The 25,583-nt window shown below is 42.3% G+C and overlaps 4 protein-coding genes across 9 annotated transcripts; all 4 read left to right on the top strand.

Moving 5' to 3' along the window:
- Positions 1-164: 164 nt before the first annotated feature.
- Positions 165-8,162, top strand: LOC102709328 (protein kinase PINOID 2). Of its 6 annotated transcripts, XM_040520046.1 has the most exons (10): positions 165-256; positions 376-484; positions 3,430-3,477; positions 3,571-3,737; positions 4,187-4,291; positions 4,465-4,622; positions 4,729-5,022; positions 5,369-5,605; positions 5,715-6,309; positions 7,060-8,162. In XM_040520046.1, exons 8-10 carry the CDS (start codon positions 5,581-5,583, stop codon positions 7,982-7,984), a joined length of 1,545 nt encoding a protein of 514 aa, XP_040375980.1. In that variant the 5' UTR covers positions 165-256; positions 376-484; positions 3,430-3,477; positions 3,571-3,737; positions 4,187-4,291; positions 4,465-4,622; positions 4,729-5,022; positions 5,369-5,580; the 3' UTR covers positions 7,985-8,162. The 6 variants fall into 6 exon arrangements, with proteins under 6 accessions (XP_040375980.1, XP_040375985.1, XP_040375988.1 ...); XM_040520051.1 differs by lacking the exon at positions 4,465-4,622; XM_040520054.1 differs by having other exon boundaries at positions 4,465-5,022; positions 5,369-5,516.
- A 3,916-nt stretch (positions 8,163-12,078) lies between these two features.
- Positions 12,079-13,421, top strand: LOC102709044 (zinc finger CCCH domain-containing protein 1-like). Its single transcript, XM_006645490.3, has 2 exons — positions 12,079-12,625; positions 12,800-13,421. Exons 1-2 carry the CDS (start codon positions 12,079-12,081, stop codon positions 13,102-13,104), a joined length of 852 nt encoding a protein of 283 aa, XP_006645553.2. The 3' UTR covers positions 13,105-13,421.
- A 190-nt stretch (positions 13,422-13,611) lies between these two features.
- On the top strand, positions 13,612-16,702 carry LOC102711192 (probable prolyl 4-hydroxylase 6). The gene is made up of 7 exons (XM_006643754.2): positions 13,612-13,771; positions 14,562-14,678; positions 14,877-14,934; positions 15,011-15,082; positions 15,466-15,523; positions 15,819-15,979; positions 16,126-16,702. Exons 1-7 carry the CDS (start codon positions 13,686-13,688, stop codon positions 16,483-16,485), a joined length of 912 nt encoding a protein of 303 aa, XP_006643817.1. The 5' UTR covers positions 13,612-13,685; the 3' UTR covers positions 16,486-16,702.
- Positions 16,703-20,332: 3,630 nt separating this feature from the next.
- On the top strand, positions 20,333-24,894 carry LOC102708761 (NADH-cytochrome b5 reductase-like protein). Its single transcript, XM_006645489.3, has 13 exons — positions 20,333-20,552; positions 20,636-20,678; positions 21,337-21,412; positions 21,825-21,884; positions 22,345-22,401; positions 22,499-22,553; positions 22,673-22,743; positions 22,826-22,877; positions 23,081-23,158; positions 23,479-23,568; positions 23,654-23,767; positions 24,008-24,076; positions 24,650-24,894. Exons 1-13 carry the CDS (start codon positions 20,430-20,432, stop codon positions 24,704-24,706), a joined length of 945 nt encoding a protein of 314 aa, XP_006645552.2. The 5' UTR covers positions 20,333-20,429; the 3' UTR covers positions 24,707-24,894.
- Positions 24,895-25,583: the final 689 nt, after the last annotated feature.

Genomic DNA, 25,583 nt, shown 5'->3' with positions numbered 1-25,583 from the left:
TAATGTTGGGCTCCACTAAGCCCAACTTAGGGCCCATGTAAAGCCCATTATGAGGCCCAGTAAAAGCTCGTCAGATTTGGCTCGGGCCAGGAGCCCAGGCGGGGACGCCGTGCAAATACACCGACCGGTTCGGAGCGGCGGCGAGGCTGCTTCGCCGCCGCCGGCGAGGAGGAGGGGCCGGCAGGTCGTCGGGCGATCATCTCCCGCGCGGAGGGCATTTTTTTTTAACCTAACTTCGGTTGCCGCGTCCTTCAGGGTGTGTGCTCTGGCCTGCGCGTGCCCCCTCCGCGGGCTCTTAGTCAGTTGGATCGTTGGTGTTTCTGTGGCCTTCGTATCTCGTGTAATCCCGGTGATGTCGGTGCTGATTTGATGCAGGATGAGGCGGGGGAAAGGGTTTCCGTCCGCCTTTCCCGGCGACTCCGGCGGTCGGCCGAGGCGGTGTGATCCATGGGGGCTGGCGCCATGGGCGTGCCTCACATCACTGGTACAGTATGGCCCTTTTTTTTGAGTATGCATTTTGGATTTTCACGGTGGTTGCTAAACTGTGCGTCTTTGTAAAAAAAAAAATCTGTCTTCATCCGATTTTCATAAAGCAATTTTAAACTTTAATGTAGTTAAATTATTCGTTTATACCCTCTAATACTCTCTCCATTAACTTTCTCGATTTGTTTAGATTCATTTATACTATATACTTTGTATATGTGTCTAGATTTATTAGCACACAATCTAAATAAGACCATAAAGTCTTATAGTATGGGATGGGTGAGATTAATAGCTATTATAAAAATCATATAATTTTTCAATCCCTCTATGCCGCTATCCCAAACGGGGCCTATATAGATAGACTCTAGTGATTGTTATTTTTCTTCTTTGACCAATATAGAATCACCTAACGATTTACGGCACAAACAGCGGAGTCACGAAAATCGAAAGATCAAAACTGGTTCAATATGTGTGTGCAGGGTATCATTGCGAAGCTGCTATATATTGCTCTTAATTGTCCTTGTTGTGTAGCTGTTAGCACTTAGCAGTATCAGTCTATTAGACTATTAGTGCTGTCCAATTACTAACAACCAGAACCTGGTACAGGGGTGTGCACAAAGCACACAGCTAATGTAGATTAGACAGGACGGAACACTAGAATTTTTTTTACAGCGTATGATTAGTTTACATCTCTGAGTGTGGTTAAGTGAGATTTCTTATCTTGTTTCCACATGAGACCATCGTAAAGGCCATGTAAGTTTCACTTCTTAAGTGCTTCTTCTTTAGTCTAAAGAAGTGTTTCTTCTGTTGAAGGAATCATACTTCATGTTCTTTTAAAGGAATGATTGTTTTTAGCTCTATACCATTCCCAGTTTTAGGTTCATTGTGCAAGGATTTCAGGTAATTGAGTTCACAAATTTATTTCAGCTTTCGTAAAACAACTTTTTTTTCTCTCATATGAAAAATGATCACAAATTAATATTTCTGGTGCTCCACCATATTTAGAATGAGTGCTGATGCATTTGGTTTTACAGTGGCGGAATAGACTTAGGCCCCAATTTATTCCTTTTAATAAGAATTTCTTTTTACTACCTCATTAACAACTTCCATTCAGCAAGAGACAACATATAGTCATGCTTGCAAAGCCTGATTTACTCTATTAGTTAGAACTTAGAAGGGTGGTCCTTCTGGAGTGAAGCGCCATTTTGTATTGCTACCAACCTACCAAAGTGTGCCCTGCCAAATTCTTGGGTAACTTCAATGGTGCTTAAATTACTTATATTGTTTGGATTGAAGCCCATGGTTAACAACTCTTGCCAGACTAGCAAAACCTAGGCAAGTTTTGGTAAGTGCCAAAATTAACCTAGGATTTGGCACTACCAAAACATTGGTAGGACATTGAGCCAAAATGCCCAAAGTATCTCCCCCGGTGATCTTTCAAAAAAAATGCCCAAAGTACCTTTTCTTGCATACCTTGAATACAATTAGCAATGTTTTCATTTATTAAGTATTAATATTATTTTCACAGTATTAATATTATTTTCACAGTCCAGTAGTCCACTGCTATTCGACAACGTGAATATATGGTAAGGGGATGTTGCATTTGCATATTTTGCACTATAGTGCTATCTGTATTTGGTTTATGTTCAGTGGACAAGTTAGGGGTTTGGCTTGAATGCCGAAGAGTTTGTCAGGATTAAGTTAGCCTGGTCAAATGTTTAACCCTTCCTGACTTAACTGTCTCAACTATTCTCTCTCTCCCCCCTGTTCCATTTCCATGGCAGAGAAAATGGATAATTGAAACAACATAATGCAAAATTGTTTCTCATGATGGCCAAATTACCGGTGATTGTTTGCTGGACAAAAGCAAGAAAAGAAGCTTCACGTGAGGTGGTCTGCGTATACAGTGTCTCCTCTTGTTGAATATCACATTTTCCCATCAATTCTATTGCATGCTTGACTATGTCTTGCCATTCCCCTGGCAAGAAGAGAGGAAAAACAAGATTTTGTGGTCGTGCATATCTTATTCCTGGGGCATTGTCCTTTTGATCTAAAATAAATCTGTATACTAAAAATTTGTTAGACATTTAGGCCCCGTTCGCAAGCGACCAAGCTAGCCAGCTTAGTCAGCGCACGTAAAACGGGGAAAACCATTAGCACATGATTAATTGAATATTAGCTTTTGTAAATTTGAAAAATGGGTTAATATGATTTTTTAAACAACTTTCATATAAAACATTTTTACAAACAATACACTATTTAGTAGTTTGGGAAGCGTGCGCACGGAAAAAGAGGAAAAATTTACCCCCCTTAGTCACTTGCGAACGGGGCCTTAGACTGCCAACACAGGTGCCTCCTATTCACTCCTCTATACCTCTTGGTCAGAACAGGCAAGTTAACGTGATGGCACGCATTTTGTTTGTTGCAGAGCATAACTCGATCAGAAAACAGAATAGGATGGTTGGCGCTAAACTAAATTAACCCATTCAAAAAATATTTTGAATCGGCTAGTTTAGTCACCAAAGCTCAAGAACTGCTGTAGTTAACGGCTAACCCCCTTGGTTAAGGTCAGCTAACCTGATTAGTCCAACCTCGAACCAAATGGGACCTCAGGGTAGGAGCGCTGAATATTATATGAGTTGGTAGGCAAAGCATACCTCTAAACCTGCTTGCAATTGAGACATTCTTCTGTGGTGGACCGCCGACCCAGACAAAGCCGGAAATGTGCTGCTAAGTGAACACTGATGCTCACGTGCTACAGTGCTGGTCCATGACAGTATGATTCTAATTATTCAAGTCCTTTTGCAAATAACTGTTGTGCCCTCACTAAAAACAAACTTTATGCACTGTTAACCTGGGACCTGCTTGCTCAAGCTGTCCATGATCAAATGCATCTTTCCATTTCATTTTATGTGAGCAATGATCCATGCCGTTATACTAATACAGGTGAACGGTGGCGGGCAAGCCACGATCAATTAACATCCTGAATGAGAGGTTTAGTCTATGTCACTATCCTGTTGATTAGACAGCTCCTATGGATATTCCCTTCTATTATTGTCTTGTTACCTTTTGTTTGTGGACCTGCAGTGAGGCCATATTCCTTTCTAGAGCTCTTCTGCAAGCCATGGGTAATGGTAGTATCTGGCTATCTGCAGTGTTGGCATAATTGCGGGAAACAAAACTTTTTTCATCCCGATCTGAACCTTTTTGAATTGGACTCGTTTGGCAATGATTCCAATGGGCTATGCTTTACAGTAAGAACCCTTTTCTTCCTTGTGCTATCCAGTGGTTTCGATCTCCAAGGTAAAAAGCGGCACTAGATAGTGATTCACTGCCACTGTACTGTATATACTGCATAATATTATTGTGCTTTTTTGGACAATACAATATAATTTGATGTTCTGAACAGTATCTCACAGGTTTATATTATGCCTTAACTTCAAGGCTTGCATTGTTACAGTCCAGGCATGACTCCCTTGAATAGCCCTTGAGTAGGAATTGAGATAGAGCTCGAGTTTTCATGTTCATTTTCTTGTTGTTTTGTTTATACTAATTTTCCATCTATAAGTCTATATAGCTCAGTTGATCTCCTTGACCCTTAAACTATTCTCGATAGAGTGAAGTGTTAATTGCCATGTGTGGTTGATTAGTTTGTTGATTATCTTTGATCGACTATTCTAATCTAACAATTACCCTTATGCAGGGATCTACATGTATGTGCTGCACTTAGTGAAGAGTTTTGTGGCTACTGATACATACATAAACTTGTTAGCTGGAGTGCTGGACTCTTGCATCTGCTAATAACCACGTAAGTAACTATGATCTGATATGTTTGCAATCGCAATGCAGTTTCTGCAAAGTGACTGAGCACTGTGTTAGAGGCAGGATCTGCCATCGAGATATGTGGGCTTTGAATGTTCCCACAATCCCACTTGCAAATGTCTCCAGTGATTCCTGCTCCTTGTGCTGTTGTGCATGCAGGGTGTGATAAACAGACAGGATTGTACAAAACATTGACCTGATACGACGAAAGTATGACATATGGCCCTTGTGCTTGTACTGGCAGAAGCAAAAACACACTATAAAAAGGCATAGGAAATCTGGGCAAATGAAACATCATGGTCCATCTACGCTATATAGTAGAGAACTGAACTACTACTGATTACCTCTGTCTGACATGACATTTGAACTTTTTTCCTGGTACATATACTCTTTGTTCTCATCTAACTGTCTCGTTTCTTGCAGGTGCATATAGGTCATATCAAAGCTTTGCCTTGCTTGCTGCAATATCACCAAAAAAATTTCTTGCTCCAATAATCAGCACTAACCATGGTTCAAATTCAAAGTGGACAGTTATCACGAACAAGACATGACCTGATGCTGTTCTAGCCTTGCTGTTAACTTGAATCACGCAGCTGATAGAAGAGAGGCTCCGCAGGCAGGCGGCATCTAGGCATGGGAGAAAGAAGATGGCTGGCAGCTGATATGTGAGCGACGTGGCCACTAAATGGATTCACATGAGCTGATGAGCCCTTGCAGGTATGCACCAAAAGAGAGAGAGAGAGAGAGAGGTGAAAAAGGGGAAGCATCTCCTTTAGTCTCAGCCGTTATGAGGTTAGTCAGTTTGGCGTTACTGCTGCACGGGCGAAGCATGCAGTGCTTGTAACTTTCACTGCATGCTTTACTTATCTATATCTTTCTTTAATAGCAAAGCAACCTGCTTGCCCCTTGGCTCCTCTTCATGTGACTCCATCCAGGCATAAAGCAAATGTCACCATGCTTACACTTCACTGTTCATAGCATGATTCCATTTCCCCTCTAGTTTCTGTTTATACTACACTTCTACCCATGTAATACTTACTGCTTTGGCTTTTACTTGGTGCAGCTGCTTGTGGACACTTGAGCCAGGTAGTTCCAACTAGCATTGGGGGTCCAATGATGTAATGATTGTTTGCACATAATCATCCATCCAAGTGGAGGAAAAAAAAAGGTGACATCAAAACTCTAGATCCTGGAGAATAGTTATATACTTGGTAAGCTGATACTCTACAGTATAAAGCTGGACTGTGTGGCTTTAAAGTCTTTTGAGCTCTTGCCATGCCATTTGCCATCCATGCTCAAGGTCACAACAGCTGCTGCTTATATAGCATAGAGAGTTGGAAGTTAGAGAGGAGCTAACTGATAGCCTCCTTGTTTTTTTTTTGCATTTGCACTGCATTGCTTCTTTGCAGAAATTCTCTGCAGCCGGTTTGAGATGGCTGCCATCAAGGAAGAATCCGACTACGACAGTAGCCGGTCGTCGCTGACGGCGCCGGACTCCCGCCGGAGCTGGATCAGTGACATTGGCAGCTCCAGCTCGGTGTCGGTGCGCTCCTTGGGCGGCGCCGGCGGCGACACACCGGCTTCGTCGTGCCGGTACAAGCCGCACAAGGCGAACCAGGCCGAGTGGGAGGCCATCCGGCGCCTCCGTGCTGGCGCCGGCGGCCGCGGCGTCGGGCTGGAGCACTTCCGGCTCGTCCGCCGCCTGGGCAGCGGCGACCTCGGCAACGTCTACCTGTGCCGGCTGCGCGAGCCGTGGTCGACGGGCTGCCTCTACGCCATGAAGGTGGTGGACAAGGACGCGCTGGCGTTCAGGAAGAAGCTCCGGCGCGCGGAGGTGGAGCGCGACATCCTCCGCACGCTCGACCACCCCTTCTTGCCGACATTGTACGCCGACTTCGAGGCGTCGCACTACGCCTGCCTCGTCATGGAGTTCTGCCCCGGCGGCGACCTGCACGTCGCCCGGCAGCGGCAGCCCGGCCGGCGATTCTCCATCTCCTCCACCAGGTAATAGCCTACACCTCTTACGTGTCTGCATGCGTGCCCACCCATCCATGTTACTACTGTATCATTTTTCAGCTAAAGGTAAAAGATAAAGTAAGATGAAAGATCATCTGATTTTTTTATAAACTATTTAATAATATAAACGATAGAATTAGTTACTATAAATCTGAAAATCTATTTTAGAATGTGAGATGGGGAACTTCTACAAATTTTTACAAATTGCACTGTTTAGCACTTTTAAAAATATACACGTAAAAACTGAAAAAAATCGAGAATAATCAAGGAAAAATAACAGTCTAGCCTTTTTTCTTTCGACACTACGGCTGAATATCTGAAGCGTGGGGGAGAAAAAGATAAGTTCTGTTCCAGGGTCAAGCTTTGTTTCAGTGTCACTTTTGCAAAAGCTTAGCCCCAGCTTTAGGTTAGTGATCGTCTTTCCATGTGCATGCATCGGTGCTTTCACCAAGGTCCTTTTTGTCTCGCCGTGCCAATCTAAACAGATTTGTTGGAACCACTTGGGCTTCATGGTTCATGCTTAGCTAATGATTCCATTTAACCCAAGCCGGTGCTAATCAAGTGCAATGCAGCTTAAGCTTTGATACAGGAGGGGAGAAAACACAGAAAGAATCTTTGGTTAACACTCCTAGTCTCCTACTGTACATAGATTACCTTTGTCGGAGACGGAGACTGAGACTGAACTGATGTTGCTGAAAACGAGTTGACTTGACGTTGTGTCATGTGTGTGTGTGGCAGATTCTACGTGGCGGAGACGGTGCTGGCGTTGGAGTACCTGCACATGATGGGGGTGGTGTACAGGGACCTCAAGCCGGAGAACGTCCTGGTGCGCGGCGACGGCCACATCATGCTCTCCGATTTCGACCTCTCCCTCAAGTGCGACGTCGTGCCGAGGCTGCTCCGCCCGGCCAAGGGCGCCGGCGGCGGCAAGGCGGCGCCGCCGCCACCGTCGTCGTGCGTGCCGCCGACGATCCAGCCGGTGCTGTCGTGCATCTTCCGCGGCGTGCACAAGTGCCACCATGCCAAGGAGTGCGCCGGTGGCGCCGCGGCGGCGGCGGCCAACGACGGCGGTGACTCGGAGGAGGAGGAGAGCGAGGCAGCGGAGCCCGAGGTGGTGGTGGTGGAGCCGGTGGCGGCGCGGTCCAAGTCGTTCGTCGGCACGCACGAGTACCTGGCGCCGGAGGTGATCTCCGGCCAGGGCCACGGCAGCGCGGTGGACTGGTGGACGCTGGGCGTGTTCATGTACGAAATGCTGTACGGCCGGACGCCGTTCAAGGGCGAGAGCAACGAGAAGACCCTCATCAACATCATCAAGCAGCCGGTGACCTTCCCACGTCTCGCCGCCGGCGCCGCCGCCGGCGCCACGGCGGCGAGCGGCAGAGAGTGGGAAGAGCTGAGGGCGGCGCAGGACCTGATGACCCAGCTCCTGGCAAAGAACCCCAAGAAGCGGCTGGGGAGCACCATGGGCTCCGCCGAGGTGAAGAGGCATCCCTTCTTCAAGGGCGTCAACTGGGCGCTCGTCAGGTCCATCCGGCCACCGGAGGTGCCGCCGAAGCCGAAGCCGGCACCGGCGCCGGTGCCGAAGAAGGTGGTGATGATGAGCAAGAAGGAGCGGCAGGAGCCGTACAGCTACCGACCCGACGATCACTTCGAGTACTTCTGAACAACTGGGTTGCCATGCGTGATGCGTCTTGGGCTCTTGCTTAATCATTTAATTAGATGGCAGATTAGTGTACATACAGAGTACTAATGAAGTATTGGTAGCTGAAGAAATAAACCGTTTTTTTCTCGGGCATGATTCTAGCATTTCCTGCTTAATTCCGGTCGTTTTTTTTAAAAAAATGTTGCGATTATTAATAACTTTTAAACTATTTGTTTTGAAAACATCTTGAAAATACTTTAATAGAGTAGTTTTTGGTGATATATATATATATATATAATAGAAAATTACAGGTAAACATTGATTTTAGTAACTGTGTTGTTGTTCAAAACCGACATGATCTTAAACCGAAGGAAGAAAACTTGAAAAACTCGATAAGATATACTAATATATGTTATAGATCACTCCGCATTCGTATATTTCCAAAATTCAAATTTTAACGTTGTGGCAAATATATAAAATAAATCTTGAATAACACATGTATATTCATAGTTATATTTATTCTTTTATACACAAAAAAATCGAATTTAAACTTACATATCCGTGTGTGTACAACAACTTAATCTACATTATACGTATTTTTCAAATGGAATCTAACACTTACTTGGATAACATGTGCTGAAAAAAAAAACAGTTTCCCTTGTGTTTCTCGGTGAGTGGCACCGAGCCACTGACGCTGCAGTGGCCGTGAGTGGAGGAAGGTAGCAGCAATGCATTCAATGCAGGCAGGCAGGCAGGCAGCCATGGGGCGGGGCCTGCATGCTGGGTGGCCGGCGGGGGCGCTCTCATGGCGCCGTGGCGCACGCGTGCGCAGTTCGTTCGTCCGTCCATCCTCCATGATACGGTCACTAACATATATGACTAATTTTTTTACTTTTCTTTTAAAAAACAAACGGCATATTTATAAATAAAAAATAATTTATAAATAAAACATATATATATATATCCATAGTGATTAAAAATTGATTAAAAATAAAAATCTTAAAATTAATTCTAATTTAAATTTTAGCTTACAAATATAATTAAAAGCTAAAAGAAGGAGGTAATAGATCCATAGCCTTTAAACTCTCGCGTTTGAGAAAAGTGATGCTAGAGTAGCTGGGTATTATGGGAGGGAAGAGGTTTCTCTGACTTAAAATCAGAGAGACACTGAGACTGACATATAGACTACACCGTGTATATGAGTAACATTAGCAACACGGATCCTCTCATTTAAGGCAGAGGATCCGGTTTGTGGGAGGGGAGGGGAGTTCGCCTTGGGTTGACTGGCTAGTCGGCTACTTTACCCGTGCACGAGCACGATCGAGATCGAGCCCCCACCAGTTGGCTCGGTCGACCGACCGATCGATCGGTGCTGCTGCAGCTGCAGCTTTGCACCTCGCCCGATCTCCTCGCTGCTGCACGCAATTTCTTGTGCCGCCTGCCTTTGCTATATACTTTGTGCTGTCCGGATCTGCGTGTTACCGTGTAGGAGTACACTAGTACTCCCACATCTCTCCTCTCACCAAGTGACCAAACATGTTTTTTTAGGGGCCAATGTGGTCTCTCGAAGATGAATTTGACAATTGGACCATGTCTATTAAATTGACATTACCAATGATAACTATAATAATATGATTATGTTTATTTTTTTAATTTTGGACTGTGGTCAGATTTTGTCAAACCTACGAAAATTATGCCACTCTAACAGCGAACTTACCCTATTTTAGCTTCAAGAACAAAATTTTAAAATTAAAATATAATGAACAAAATTTTAAAATTAACTCTAAATTTAATATTAAAAATTTAAAATTTAGTTTATAAGTATAGGCCGTAGCGAAAAAGAAAGGTGGCGCTGATAATCGAGAGTAGCATCATCACCAATTTACCAAACGAAAACGCGAGACAGAAATGGACACACCGGATCGGATCGAGAGACTGATCGAGGTTGAGAGAGAGAGAGAGGCAGGTGCATTGCATTTGCATAGGCCTCGCTCGCCGGAGCTGCGCTTGCGCCGGCCGTACGCCGTCGTCGTCGCACCAACAGAGCGCGAACTGGAGTGGCGAAGCGCGACTGCGCGAGAGCTCCGGATACGATGGGTTGCGTCGTCGCTTGTCTCCACCCTCTCGGCGCCACCCGACCCGTCACCTCCAAGAACTCTACTGCTAGCTAGCACCATGAGTCCATCCATGTGCACGCGTAGCCATCCATCGATCGACCGGTCACTCGCCGCAGCGGCGTACGTGCGCTGATGTGATCTCTCACCCGATCCATCCGTGGACTCTTCTTCTCTTCCTCCTCGATTAGACGAATCGGAATGGAGTGGTAGCAGTGGCCATTCACGTGTGATTCCCTTCTTTTTTTTTTTTTTGAAGGCTACTCATCACGTGTGATTCGCTTAATCCAATCAACTAGGAGTATATATCGAGCGCAACATCAACTCCACGATTGGATTTTTTTTATTTTTTTTAAATATTTTTAGTGAAAAATAGAAAAGGAACCCCATGATTGAGGGTTTCTTTTGGACATACGGTTTAAAAAACACACTAATAAGAAAAACAGAGGAATACAATGTTACACATTCCACATTTTAACAGGATTTCAAAATATATGAATTTTAGACTTTGATCATTTGGATGTCATAGAAATTTTAGTGAAATTATTTTTTTGAGCATGTAGCAAAACCCTTTTCCTTAATATATTGATGTGCAAGTACTTTTGTGTGTTTCGAGGATTTTTTTGGCAGATTGCTATAGAGAGAAAGGGAGAGATGAGGTAGCTCATGGTTGTTTTTCTTTGGAATTGAGGCACATGAAGCAAAGAAACAATTTGAGAAAATTCTAAGAATTAAAATCCTACAAATTTCCTTTGAAATTTCTTTGATCTAAAGGAGTCCCGATAGTTGCTCTATTATTGTAGTTAGAGCTAAAGCTTACTACCTCCGTTCCAAAATAAGATCATTTTTAGTTTTTTAATATAATATTTTGAGTCTTCGTCTTATTTGAAATTTTTTTGTGATTAATATTTTTATTCTTACTAGATGATAATTTTTTTTAAGTTTTTATACAAATTTTTTAAATAAAACAAATGGTTGGAAAAAAAACGAAAAAGAAAATAATTATTGGACGGAGGTAGTAGCTTAAAGTAGGTGCGCATGTTCTGTTGGTTTGTATACTCCCTCCGTCTTCAAATATAAAAACGCAATATTATAAATCTAGATACGGCAGAATCCGATTGCTAGTTTGTGTTTAATCTTGATCTAGATTCGTTGCACGCCGAGAGATGAGAAGTATTTTTTAGACGAGCGACCGTAAAAACAACGTCCAAAAGATCGAGCTTCTTGCAACTCTCTTTTCACCAGCTGCATTATTCTAGTGGTAGCCCTTGTCCTGTGTGAGATCGATGCACAAATTGTGCATGATTCGTTCGCTGCACGCATGTGAGAAGATGGTGAGCAGTGCACTGCCGAATGATGATGAACAGCTACGGAACGGATCACGATGAATTTTGCCTTCATGATTACTCAACGTGCCACACATTGTACTCGCAGTACTGTACCACCCACAGCATCCAGGCCCAGGAAATTTTAGGCCCATCGCAATTTCGGCCCAACTTCTACAGCCATTCCTCCGGCCCATCGAACTCGCGAGCCCGCGAGCAAACTCGGGCCTCCACGGCCCAACCTCTCGCCGCGGCGGCGGCAGTGGCGGCGGCGCGAGAGCTAGCAAAAGCCCAGATCGCCGGTGTGGTCCAGGGGCTCGAGGCAGGCAGCCCAAGCTCGCCGGGGCGGCGGGCGGACGGACGGGACGGGACGGGAGAGTGGGAGAGCTTCACGTTCTCCATGAGCGCGCCACACGCGGTTCGATCGACGAGCACGAGGGGGAGCGAGCGGGGGCAAGCGATGGTGGCGATCGATCGTTCGAGCGATCTGGAGCAAGGAGGGTTGGTTGATCGGGTTGGGTTTACGCCCCCTCCCCTTCTTACCCGATCCCGATTGCGACGGAGGCGGCGCCCCCAAATCGATGGTGTTTTTCTTGCCTTAATCTCGCTATAAATCCACCACTCCACTCTCTCCTGTGCTGCTCTCCGCTGCTCTTCTCGGCTAGGGTTTTGTGTGATGGCGGGGTGGGGTGGAATGGAGAGGGAGAGGGAGCGGGAGCGGGAGCGGGAGAGGGAGAGCAACCGCCGCCGGGAGCCGGAGGACGTGATCGTGCTGTCACCGGGGCCGTCGGTCAGGAGGAGGCCGCCACCGGCGCCGGTGGCGAAGGCGGCGGCGGTGGAGGTGGAGATGGAGTACCAGCCGCCGGAGAAGCTGTTCTACAAGACGAGGCTGTGCGAGACGTTCGTGTCGAGTGGGCGGTGCATGTACGAGGGGGGATGCACGTTCGCGCACGGCTCCGACGAGCTCCGCCCGTCGCTCACCGCGTGCGCCGGCGGGTGGAGGAGGACGGCGTCGTCGGGAGCTCCCTTGCCGCCGCCACCACCACCCCCACCCCCGCCCCCGCCGCCGGCGGTGGCGGCGCAGGCCGTGCACGACCTCGCCAGGGGATCCGTCTCCGGCGGCGGCGGGCACCGCTCCATCACCAAGGTGTGCTTCGAGTTCAGGGACAAGGGCACCTGCCATTTCGGGGAGACGTGCGCCTTCCCCCACGTCTCCGCTGCAGGTAACGCTCTCTCTCTCTCTCTCTCTCGCCATAGTCCATAGCTTAGCTAGCTCGACCACACGTGCGCGTGCATGGCCGGGCCCGATCACGTCGGGATCTCGCGGATCACGGCTACACACCAACTGACTCGATCGTACGTACGTGCGTACGTACGTCCTCGTGTGTTTGGGGCAGAGATCCGGCAGGGGTCAAGGCTGTCGATGTCGTCGTCGGCGTCGGAGCTGCCGGCGCGGAGGAGCATGGCGGTGACCGTGCCCAGGACGTTCGACTCGGTGCCCCCGGTGGCGCCGCCCTCCCGTGTCGGCGGCAACAACAACAGCATCGGCTACGGCGGCGCGTCGTCCATGCCCGCGGCCGGCAGCGACGACCACCAGCAGCCAGATCAGGAGGGCCGGAAGCTCACCCGCCTGGAGATCCTCAGCCGCAAGAAGATGACTGGCATCTACGGCGACTGGCTGGACGGATTTGTTCATCCATGAAGAAACCATGATCCATCCATCGTCGCTCGCCACCATGATCTGCACCCTGACATCGATCATTCTGCATTGCTAGCTACCTCATCGTCGTCAAGAACCAAATTAAAACTCCCGAAGCGAACAGTTAATCCTGCCATTTAGGCCTCCTCCTCGTCGTCAAGAACTAAATCAAAACTCCCAAAGCGAACAGTTCGATCCTGCCATTTTAGGCCGTGTCTATCGGACTCTGTTGTGTCTTAAACTGTTGTTGAATTCTGTGCGTGTAAGCAGACAGGACCGACCTGCATTGCCGTCGTGTCGTAAGAACTGGAATATTTTATCCGTCCTGTTGCTCTTCTTACCTGTGAGGCTGTGACTGTGATCGTGTCCCTCCTTCTTCCGGTGTTGCAGCTGGGCCTTTGCGTGGCAGCAATGCGGCCCACTGGGCTTGCAGAGACTGTCGCTTGCCAAAGGAATGATTTTTCTTTTTGGTGGTTCTTGGAGAATTTTATATGCAGGGAGGAGAGAGATGCGGATCTGATGTTCTTCTTCAGGGGAAGAGCTGAGAGCTCCAGGTTGCCGGAGCTGAAGGGGAAGAGGGGATCATGGGATCTGGGATTGGGGCTGTGCTGGTTCTTGTTGCAGCGTTCCTGGCGCTTGCACCGCCTTGTGCTATGGCTTCTTCACGCAGGTATTGCTCTTCTTGCTCTTGCTATTTCCATTTAGGCTCTCTGATTGGATTTGGTCCCCGAGAAATGTACCTGTGTTTGGACTTTATAGAGGGATTGTGTTACGGGTAGCATGATTCAGTTTCCAGGATTGGTTCTTCACGAGTGTTGACATCTTTTGCAACAGTTGCTGTTGTGGGTAACTTTGACCCACCCACCCACACAGAAAGGAAGAACATTTGCAGGCTAGTGGTAGTGAACAAAAACATGTCTTTGAAGTGTAAAGTTATAATCTTGCATGTTGGATGCTGTTACCTGATTATCTTGTGTTGATTATGATCATGGAAACAAGGGATTAGGCTCATATCAGAAAGTCTTATGTAAAGAACAGTAGAGAATTATCAGAATGCTGGTGTTGTACAAAACTTTGGTTGAATTGATTTGATTATCCTTCTTATGGGTTGAGGGCCTTGAGGCAACCGTTTGGTGGTGTATAAGAGATTTCCTTTCATAAAACTGAAGCCAGACCAATTAAATGATTACAATCAACAGACAGGGGAGAAGGGGAGCATAGATGGGGGAAAATGGTAGAGGACCATGAGAAAAGGGAGAGACTTCTATTTTTCCTCTGGATGCTCTTTCTGGTTGTAGGAGGGGGGGGGGGGGGGGGGGGGCTGGTATAATATATTACAAAGAAGCTTATGAAGAAGCAATGATAAGGACAGGAAACTGAGTTGTAAAGAGGAAAGCACTGTTTTGAGTTATTTTTCTTTCAGAACTTATATGATTTAATTCATGTATTACTCCTTTCAGGTTTGACCTGAGTATTGCACAAGAAAAAATAGCGAACACCACAAGTGACTCAACTGCTTCAAGCTCACAGCTTGTTTTGGACCCTTCAAAATCTAAGAGACTCTCATGGCATCCAAGGTCTGTTATCTCAGCTTGATATGATGATTATCTGTCCCACTTCCACTTATCTATTTACATATCTTATGATGAAAACATGGGTTCTTATAGTCATGTACATGGAGTCGTCACTTGCTTAAAAATCTTATTTTTTTCAGATCTTTCTTGTTTTATTCTTCTTTACGTGGTGGGCAAATCCCATTTCTTACCTTAATATAGGGTCTTCTTGTATGAAGGTTTTCTTTCTGACATGGAGTGCGACCACTTAGTAACTATGGTAATTTTTGTAACATTGCTATCACAGCTTACTATTTGTGTTTGTGCCACTGAAACGTTTGTTTTCATTATCACAGGCACGTGGTAACATGGAGTCATCTTTAGTAGTTACTGATGGTGCTAGAAATAGTTCCTATAACAACATTGAGGTAAGCCTCAAAGTGTACCTAGCTGATAGCCAAGTGAGCATAAATCCCTCTGTTTTTTATGAGTTTTTTAGAATCATTTAGGAAATGTTCTCACATTGAAATAAATACAAAGAAACCTTCATTCTCAATATTTGCCCATTTAGTATGTATGATTTAGCCTGTAATTTGATGGTTAGATGTGCCTGCAGTTAAATTAAATTGAAGTTATACATCTTTCCGGACATCTATTACTATATCATTCTTTTGGGTCTGTGCCTTATTGCAGATGTTAAACTCGTGAATTTTTGTAAAAGAATGAATTTATGATCTACTGTATGAACTGCTATTAGGCTATTAGCCATGGACTGTTCTACTTAAACACCTATATTGTTGTACTCTTGAAGGATGCACTTGTTTCCAAGATTGAGGAAAGGATATCATTATGGAGCTTTCTTCCAAAAGGTAATCACCCATTCAACAAAACAAAAGCATTTACCTTCATCTTTTCGCTCATACTTATGTTTATAAGCTAAAATTTGAATTTTCAACCCTAAATTTGGAGTTGATTGTGTGGTTTCTTCATCATAGTTTATTTTTCAGACTTTGCTTTTAGATTGCTAAGAGCACGCATATAAAAGTTTTATTCATAAATTATTTTTCGTTTGCAAATATGTTGTTTGGTTTTTTTAATGAGAAAAAACAAACAATGACCCTTAGTGTGCCATGTACTGGTGCTGACATTCCTTCTGGTCTTCAGAATATGGAGAGAGCATTCAACTTTTGAAGTATGTAGTGAACAGAAATGGCAATATCAAGGATGAACCTAAATCAAGCAGTGGTGGCAATAGGCTTGCGACCATTTTCATGTTTCTTTCTGATGTCAAGCAAGGTGGTGAAACTGTTTTCCCCAGATCTGAGGTAATTATATCCTCACCAGGCCTACTTTTTGGAACACCTTCTCAGAATAATTAATGCACTGGTTTATAGTCCAGGCATGATATGTAATTTCTTGAAGTGATTTGATTCATTTGGGGAGAAGATCTTAATACTAACTATTATTTTAGATGAAGGATGCTCAAGCTGAGGAGGGGGCACCATCTCAATGTGCTGGTTATGCAGTGCGGCCTGCTAAGGGCAATGCTATCCTGCTGTTCAATTTAAGGCCCGATGGAGAAACAGATCAGGATAGTCAATATGAAGAATGTCCTGTCCTTGAAGGAGAGAAATGGCTAGCCATAAAACACATACATTTGAGAAAAAATGATCCTCCAAAATCATTACTGGCATCTGAGGATGAGTGCACAGATGAAGAAGATAGATGTGTCAGTTGGGCTGCTAGTGGTGAGTGTGACAGGAATCCAGTCTTCATGATAGGAAGCCCAGACTACTATGGCTCTTGTCGAAAGAGCTGTCGAGTGTGCTGAATGTTTTGCAGTTTTTGCCAGTAGAAATATTGATGTCATAGGCAGATTTAACAAACTGTATATTTTGCCTGATTTCTTTTACGATTTTTTCTTCATGTTTTTTAGGAGAGTTCAGTTTGGAGTTCATGGATTGATCAAATTCCCAAATTGTGGAAATAACTGTTTCATTGGATGATTGGCTGTGTTCTTTTAATTGATGAAAATCATCTGACTTTTTTGTGGCTGTTTAATTGTATAAATAATGAAACTAACTACTATAAAATTTAAAATCTACTCTATATAGGTGGGATGATGAACTTCTATACACAAATTTTTAAAAAACACACACTTTAGTAGTTTGGGAAGCGTGCACAACAGTAGATAAATAATTTGCTCGAAAATAACGCAGCCGAAGTAGCTATATATGCATATGCATGGTAGACAACCAAAATATGATTATAATCTAATCTTATTCTTTGGCATGCTATTGTGGCTGTCAGTTAATCATGGGCAAATTATGACATGAGAAATGGTAACCAAGCAAGGCGTCAGATATAACTTACCTATTTGCCTTTCCATGTGAAAACACCATCATACTTGGCACCTCATTTATTTATCTCAGCTGTACTCCTGAAATCAAATAAAAATTAGTGAGAAAATTACAGGAGATATAAATACAGTCACCACCTTAGCTTTTACTTATGGCCATTGCCACGTACAGCTGTGTGCACTATATGCACAGTTACACAGAATCCTAGGCTATTATACAGACAAAAATAACTTGCTATACCAAGAGCTAGCTAGCGTTGCATATTAACACGCCAGCTATACATGTCTGGGTATCTTTGCGAGCTAGAGAATTAACAGATGGCAATATGTACAAAACTGATTGTTAAAATAGTATATCTATTCATTCTATTGCACCCTGGTGAAAGGGGATTCTTGTCACTTCTACCCTAGATTTTTGCCTAATTCTAGGGTCCAACTTAGAATCTATGAGTTGAAGTTCATGTTTTCAAGTGATTAATCAGCTTGCTGCTCGAAGAAAGTTTCAAATGGCTATTACCTAATACCCTAGCCATGCATGACCCAAAATTGTACATACTACACATGTACAAGATAGATCTTTGTGACATACCGTTTGTCTAAAATAACAATAAAATAGCCACAATAATAAGTATGTGAATTTAAAGGAATATCGTGCCTACTTAACCTTCCCCATCAATCATCCCGTGAGATCTTTGGGGTTTAATAGAGTAGCAACACTAGAACTAGTGGTTAATAGGATAGTTATGATATAGATCTAATAACAAGAAGAAAAGTCGTTGACCTACCATAGTGGTGGATACGCAGATCTAATACGATAGCAATGGAGATAAGGAAGGTGCTAGCGGCGGCGGGTACAAGTGGATGTTGCTGTCGGAGAATCGAACAATCCATGACGGCGACATTCAAATGAAAGAAGATGGAGATGAACAAGAAGAGCGACGGCGATAGTTGAAAAGAGAGAGATTGAGACGCAAAGGAGAAGTGGTGGTGGCAACGGCGGTGGCAGTAGATGGGAGAGATGGAGAGGAGGATGAGATGCGAGAGAGGAGCGGTGCTGCTGCTATGGCGATCGAAAGAGGGAAATTGAAGATGCAAGAGAGGGGTGGCGGCGCCGTGGCGGTGGTAGGTAGAGCCTTGGAGGGGACGAAGAGGGGAGATAAGGATGCAATGGAGGAGTGATAGGGGGAGGATAATAGCACGAGCAAAAACAGACTACTAGTAGGGTATTAGGTTGGCACATCATGAAATCTCATACGTCGGGAATCATCCAACGGTTCAAAAGGCAATCCACTTCTAAATAAAAATTCTATTGTGGTACTGTTACCTATTTAAAAATGCATTCCTTAACACTTTTATAGTTTCTAAACAAGCCGCTAATACATGAAGAGTCCATCACTTGCCGAACTCAATGTCAAACCTATTTGTGTTTGACCGGCTCGCTAATATATCAATTACACTCATGGTTAAGAAATGTTAGGATACAATCTCACCAAAACCTTCAAAAAAATCAAATGATTTGAACTCATAATCGAAAGAGTTGAAAACTTTCATCCATAAACAAAAAATGTACATTTAGCTAGTTTATTTCAATATTTTCAAACGAACCTTGCTCTTTTAATCAGGAGATCTCAAATCATTTGAAAATATATTATTTGAAAAAAAGATAGATATTCTTTTTACCACTCGTTGCAAATGTATTCTCTCTTCTACCATCAAAAATTTACACTTATCCCTTTTATCATTCTTTTGCTAGTGTGCATTTCTATTTTTCCATGGTTACTGGGTCAATAGAAATTGACTGTTAACTTTGTTCCAAAAGACCCTTATACCCTTGTAGTCCTCATAGATGTTCTTAAATAATAAGTGAATAAAATAGCACTTGAAATTTAGCAAACACAAACGAACTGCCAACATAAACCCAAAAGCTAGCCAATTAAGAGATATTATTATAAAATATAAAACTGGGAATTCTTTTATTATATTTCTTTTCAAAATGTACAATGGAATGATTTGGTTCTCAAAATGTTCTATGAATTAATTTATACTAGGGAGTTGTATGCATTGTTGTCTAATTTTTCTATTTTGAATTTTAACATATATGAAATATTTATATTTGGGTATAAAAATATTTTTCATTTAATTATTTCATTTTAAAGTTACATGTAAAACTATTATAACCAATTTAAGAATTTCTGATCATAAAATTGTATAGAAATTGGATTATTATGATATTAAAAATTGTCCTATGTGGTTTTTGGTATTTCTAATAATTTTTGTGTCATTAGGGCAACTTTAACGTATAGTCCATGAACATGAGCTATCATATGCCATATCACATGGTGCTATCTTAGCTCTAATGTTTAGCAAAAGTTTAGCAGCTAACACTAGGAATAAAATACTCCCCCATCTATCTTTTACTGCATGCACCACTTTTCCACTCCAACAACCCAATGGCTCAAATTAAATGCTGATATTAAAATGAATTATTTATTCTTTGTACCAAGTGTCAATATATGCAATAAGTGCGTGTACTTACTAGCATAGCATCACAACTCCAAATTCTAATTGTTTCTTTTTTCTCCACAAATCTTCTTAACAAGTACATTGGAGCATGATGGTCTTTTGGGGAGCAAACCATACGTTGACTAGTTAGTTATAGTGGTAGAAGAGAAATTAATATGAACTTAACAGTGGTAAAAGAAAGAAGCGCAAAATTGTGATAGCGACAAAAAGAAGCATTCAACGAGTGATAAAAAAGAGAATTTTTCCATTGAAAAAAGAGAATATGAAATTGTGCATTTTGTAATTTGAGATTTTTCGACTATCACTTGCGGCAATAGCAGTGGAGGCAGTGAACGCTGAGGTTGTACTCGTTCGGGAACCTTCTCTCTAGCATACAAAACGCGAAGTATGGAGTAACCCATAATTAATTAAAAGTATCAATATTTTACTAGACAATCCGGTGCACTTCTCATTACATATTTATTACATATTTGATCGTTTATCTTATTAAAAATTTATATAAATATACACAAATGTAAGATATATTTAAAATATTTGTAGTTATACATTCAATCAAAAAATAAATACCAATTATAGAAAATTTTGAATAAAAAAAACGACCAAACATGTAAAAGACAACACCGTCACTTATTAAAATACCAAGCGTATTAAATATTATTTTCTTTAAAAAATAATATGGTTTTTAAAATATTTTTTATAAAAAATCTTTTCTAAAAGAATAAGCCGTTTAAGAGGGCAGAAGTCTTCAAACGAGTTCTTGTTGCGAGATCACTGCGCCACGGGCCCACACTGTCAGCCTCTGCTCTACTCCCACCATCCGGGGCGGAATCACTCCGACTCACACCTGTGTCAGATCTCGAGCTCGCCGTCGACTCCTCCCCCTCCTCACCGCCATGGCGGCGCTACTGCTGCGTAGGCTCGCCGGGACCCACCGCGGCCGCGTGCCGCTGGCCGCCGCCGCCGCCGCCGTCGCCGGTGGAGCGGCGCTCTTCTGCGCCTCGTCTCCCCCGACCGTCGTACGAACGAAACATGCGTCCTCACCTCCATTTCCCCTTCAGCTTTCCTTTCTCTGTCTCACGGCGGCGACGAACTGTTGCAGGCGCTCCTGGAGGAGAAGGGCGAGGAGGCCGTTGCTAAAGTTGGTGAGCCCCTCCTTTCTGGATCTTCCCCAGCCTAGGTTTCGTGGATGCGTGGATTTGTCTTTACAGTGCTTATGTTCTCATGGAAATTTTGTTGTCTCGTTTGTTATTTTGCGGCAATTTCTGCTTCCTACCAGAGGCTGGAGTGGCGATTAGCCGATGATGCGAACGCTTGAATGAACAGTACTCTAAATTGTTCGTAGCACAGGAATTTTAGGCGAATTTGTAGGAATAGGATCGTCAGCCGAGTGCAAATGGAATTTTTTCTATATGCTCCATTGTAATGAACAAGTCTGAGTGTAAGACTGTAAATGCGTTCCTCCAGGAACACCAATATGTTGCCTGATCGTGAATTTTCACACACTTAGGCATTCGAGTAGAGTAGCCTTCTATGGATTTCATGCCATAGTTTGGATATTCTACAATGCTGTGTCCTAGATATTGTTTTTCAAGTCGTTCTGTTGCCTATAATTTTGTCTGATCGCTAATGTGTTGATTTACAAAGTTAAGAGAATCCTCCTATCCAGACTCTAGTTGCAGCTTGCAAGCTTTGTGATAGTTTAAATTATTTTTGTAGCATATTTAGTTAATTCAGTGTATGGTTATACTGTTTTCTTTTCTGCCTTTTCTTCCAACTGACAATTTTTGCCTTCCTTTTCAGCACTTAACCCAGACAAGTGGCTGGAGTTCAAGCTCCAGGAGAAGGCAACAGTCAGCCATAATTCACAGTTATTTAGGTACTAACAGTAAAATTATATATTGGACAAAAAAAAATGCAGAGAATATTTTTTTTCCGTGTTACCTACTCTGTCAATATGCCTTTCTTGTGTGAAACTATAGACTATTATGCTGTAAGTGTATATGTTATCTGCTAGCATATGCAATATGCAGTATATTGCTACACAGTGCTTCTGTATTTTGACTAACTGAATCCAACATCATAGTTCATGTTGGCATCTTCGTTTTCCTCCTTGTATTTCATCTATTGTACATGATACCAATTTGTTTATTTTGTTGTATTTTCTTCCTTGGCAAGTTGAAATTTTGAATCATGTTCATGCCACAAAAATCAATTCCGAATCATACTAGTTTATCCTGTAAGTTTATTTGTCTTAATATAAGACTTATGCAAGTGATTTGATCTTGCAGATTTTCGTTTGACCCATCTAATAAGCTGGGCCTTGATGTTGCTTCATGTCTTATAACAAGGTATCTCTATACTTTCTTGCGTATTTAGGTACCTGTACAATGATAATCATTTATATATTTAGATGAAATGATTGATTTTCTAAAGAATGCTATAGATGCAGATGCTATGTTAATAACCTTAGCTGAAATGGTGTTCTAGTTAATAATTATTGTTGTTGCTACTAGCCTGTAACAGTTATTGATGAAAGCAAAATATTACTTATGTTAAGCAAATAAATAGTTCATGTTTTCTTTCCACTCATATTAAATGTTTCTGTTTTGCAATTAGCTGTTTCAGAGAAAGTGTTTTGTAGACCGTTCCATACATTTCCGCAACAAATCATTTGGTATTTTTCCCTTCCATCTCCATGCTTTTTTATGCATGAAGTCGTTTTGCATTTACTTTTCTGTTAGTATGAGCTAGTATTTTTATATTTGTTTCTTATCTTGGAGACTTTCTAAAGCAATTAGTTAATCTCAGGGCTCCTATAGGAGAGGAAGTGGAGGGAGAGGGAAGAAGAAAATATGTCATTCGCCCGTAAGCAGAGACAAAATTAGCCATTCCTTCATATGAACATAAATTAGTATGAATAATTCATTAGATTTGTATTGGAATCATAACATGTTTTCTGCAGGTACACCCCTATCTCTGATCCAGATTCTAAAGGATACTTTGACCTATTAATCAAGGTAACAGAAATTTTATGTCTGAATTTCACAACATGCTAGCTACTTTTAGATAATGAGTTCTAGCTTAAGTTAGTATTGGAAGGGAAGTTCTTTTTTTTTGCTATCTGTATGTTGCGCAGGTTTACCCTGATGGAAAAATGAGTCAGTATTTTGCAAGTTTGAAACCAGGAGATGTTGTCGAGGTCAAAGGGTAATGTGGAACGAAAATCCTTTTGAGTTTTGTATGCATGTTAATATGTTATTGACTCTCTAATTGATGTCTTTTTTTCCAGGCCCATTGAAAAGCTCAGGTATAGCCCAAACATGAAGAAAAAAATTGGCATGGTAAGACAGGACTTCAACCTTAGCCAAGTGTCTACGATTGCCAGTTTAATTCAGCAAGCCCAAAGCTAGAAAAGTTCTGACGTTATTCATTTTCTCATGTCTTTGAGCAAGTTGGCTTGTTTCTTTTTATAATAATTATTATCTCTGTATCTTAATGACTTTATCATATATATGCTAAATGAAATGTATATGTACGCTTCCAGATTGCTGGTGGTACTGGCATAACACCAATGCTGCAGGTTGTCAGGGCTATCCTAAAAAACCCTGATGACAACACTCAGGTCTGTTGCCATCACAAATTTTTGAACTTCTTTGCACTGACTTGCACCTTCCCCTTTGTGATATCCTTTTGAGATACTATCATTTGACTTGAACAATATTGCCATCCTGTATAACTTTGTTATGCATACTGACAGGACAGATCAATGTATTGTCCTTTGTTAGCTATATTTTAACATTATTAGAGTTGGACAATATTGTCATCCTGTATAACCTTGAATTTCATGCTGCTACCACAAATAACATTATTAGCTATATGATGTTTGATTAATGCTTTGTCCTTTGTTCTAATCTGATTTTGTATGGCTCTTGATATATCTAGGTTTCCTTAATATATGCCAATGTGTCGCCAGATGATATCCTGTTGAAAAGGGAATTGGATAGACTTGCCAGTAGCTATCCTAATTTCAAGGTTGGTATCACAGGTTAATTCATTATGATCTGGTTACCTGGGAAAAGTTATGTTTGTTAGCTTAACACGCCATGCAACTTTTCAGGTATTCTACACGGTGGATAAACCATCAAGTGACTGGAGGGGTGGTGTTGGTTACATATCAAAGGACATGGCCTTGAAAGGTTTGCCTGGTCCACGGGAGGATTCTTTGATTCTTGTAAGTATTTTTTGACATTTCTGCTTATAGTTCCGCAGATATCTTTTGAGCTTTTGACAAGAGTTTATCCAGTTTGTCAGCTTTACTTTTTTTTTTTCTCTCTAAAAGGAGAATCTTTATTTTTTCAGCTTGCTTATAATCTCCAGCGATAATAACTTCATTTATATGTATCATAAGCATGATTATTAATGTTGGATTGTAAAAGAACACTTATCCTTACCATGGTTTTGGCTTGGTCAGGTTTGTGGTCCTCCAGGTATGATGAATCATATATCTGGCGACAAAGCAAAGGATAGATCACAGGGCGAGGTAATGTGTTTTTTTTTTTGCAGGAAAATGTGAATCGATTCAACAATCTATTTTTCCCGGCTGTAGTTATTGACATATTTCTGATGTTCCTTAATTGGATTAAAGCAGTAGAAATATGATCTGGATACATATATCAACATTATAATTGTTGAGTGAGCAATCAGCCAGCGACTTTTGCCTGCTGAGTAGACCTGTCAGAAAGCTAGCTACAGAGCATTCCAGTGAATCTAAGTGCTTATTTGGTAGGGCTCCAGCTTCTGAATTGAACTCTAGGAGCGGAGTTTAGAGTGGACCTGCTCGAACCCAGCTCCACTTTAGTTCATTCATTTTTCCAGTTTATTCCAGCCTACTCTGCTCCCATTTTTCATGGAGCGGAAACCATTTGTTTGAGCTCCAGCTCCAGGAAAGGTGAAGCTGGAACGGGAGCCATGCCAAACAGGCACTAAAGATCTTAGTTGTATCCTAGATTTGCATCAGTCGCTACAACCTACCCATTGTTTATCACTTCGCCGCTTTTCTAATGACCGTGCTAGCCGTTTAATGTTTTACTGATAAAATTCGGTTAATCTGCAGCTCACCGGCATTCTCAAGGAGTTGGGATACACGGCAGAGATGGTATACAAATTCTGAGCGACTCTTGAAGACATAGGATGCTGACATGCTTGCTGCCGTTGCGCCACGCTGATAACGAATAATAAACCACAGCAGCCGAACCTTTTTATCAGGCAATTATGCTACAACCGTTGGTTCCAAACTTGAAACAGTTTTGACCTCATTTTACCCCTCTCAATAATGCTCACTGAGAAATGAGAATCACATCTTTTGCCTGGTTTCGGTTTGTATATGTTCTAGCTTTTGCCATTTATGAGGAGATCTGAAATTTGCCGTGGATTACCATACAATAGACAAATTAGAGACTACTTTGTGCGCTGCATTTTGAGTTTGCGACGAAGCAAACTGACATTTGCTCTGCCGTTGCTGTTTACTACCTGTACATCTACTTTGGGCGCTGCATTTTTAGAATTGATCTGATCAAATTCTTTCGCATTCAGCTGGATGTTAGGAGAAATACGGTGAGTTCGAAATGAGCATCAGTTTTGAAATTTAAGTTGCACGACCAAAATAAGCATGCCGGTCTAAAATGATTATTTTTTGAAAATCAAAACTTTTAACCTTCTATATGCAACACAATTTTTAATGTAACGCTCTATAATTGATCTTTTAAACTTTTAGTTCTAAAAATAAACCATACCAAAATTTATTTACATATATATTTTTCTATCACATCTGTCACCGTAGTGTCAGAGCAATCCTTATGCTAGACACTAGTCATATTTTTATACTCTCCACATCATAAAGAAACTACAATGTATAAACATAAATTTAATGTTACTCGTCTCTCGTTATATCTTATATCTTGTGTGTTGTATTTTTCTTTTTCTTAATTAACTCACTTGTCATGTTATCTTTTTATCCTGTCCCATGTAATAACTTATTTAATTCTTTT

The sequence above is a fragment of the Oryza brachyantha genome, chromosome 1 (assembly GCF_000231095.2).
Source record: "Oryza brachyantha chromosome 1, ObraRS2, whole genome shotgun sequence".
NCBI lineage: Eukaryota > Viridiplantae > Streptophyta > Magnoliopsida > Poales > Poaceae > Oryza > Oryza brachyantha.
Note: the sequence above shows the minus strand (reverse complement) of the source record. Positions and strands in the feature narration are given on the sequence as shown.

Coding starts and splice junctions, on each gene's coding strand:
- LOC102709328 (XM_040520042.1), top strand. CDS start 5,581: ATGCCATTTGCCATCCATGCTCAAG. Junction 5,606..5,714: donor ATTTGCCATCCATGCTCAAG/GTCACAACAGCT, acceptor GCTTCTTTGCAG/AAATTCTCTGCAGCCGGTTT. Junction 6,310..7,059: donor TTCTCCATCTCCTCCACCAG/GTAATAGCCTAC, acceptor TGTGTGTGGCAG/ATTCTACGTGGCGGAGACGG.
- LOC102709044 (XM_006645490.3), top strand. CDS start 12,079: ATGGCGGGGTGGGGTGGAATGGAGAGGGAGAGGGAGCGGGAGCGGGAG. Junction 12,626..12,799: donor CCCCCACGTCTCCGCTGCAG/GTAACGCTCTCT, acceptor TGTTTGGGGCAG/AGATCCGGCAGGGGTCAAGG.
- LOC102711192 (XM_006643754.2), top strand. CDS start 13,686: ATGGGATCTGGGATTGGGGCTGTGCTGGTTCTTGTTGCAGCGTTCCTG. Junction 14,679..14,876: donor AGACTCTCATGGCATCCAAG/GTCTGTTATCTC, acceptor ACCTTAATATAG/GGTCTTCTTGTATGAAGGTT. Junction 15,083..15,465: donor GTTCCTATAACAACATTGAG/GTAAGCCTCAAA, acceptor GTACTCTTGAAG/GATGCACTTGTTTCCAAGAT.
- LOC102708761 (XM_006645489.3), top strand. CDS start 20,430: ATGGCGGCGCTACTGCTGCGTAGGCTCGCCGGGACCCACCGCGGCCGC. Junction 21,885..22,344: donor GCTTCATGTCTTATAACAAG/GTATCTCTATAC, acceptor AGTTAATCTCAG/GGCTCCTATAGGAGAGGAAG. Junction 23,569..23,653: donor GTAGCTATCCTAATTTCAAG/GTTGGTATCACA, acceptor GCAACTTTTCAG/GTATTCTACACGGTGGATAA.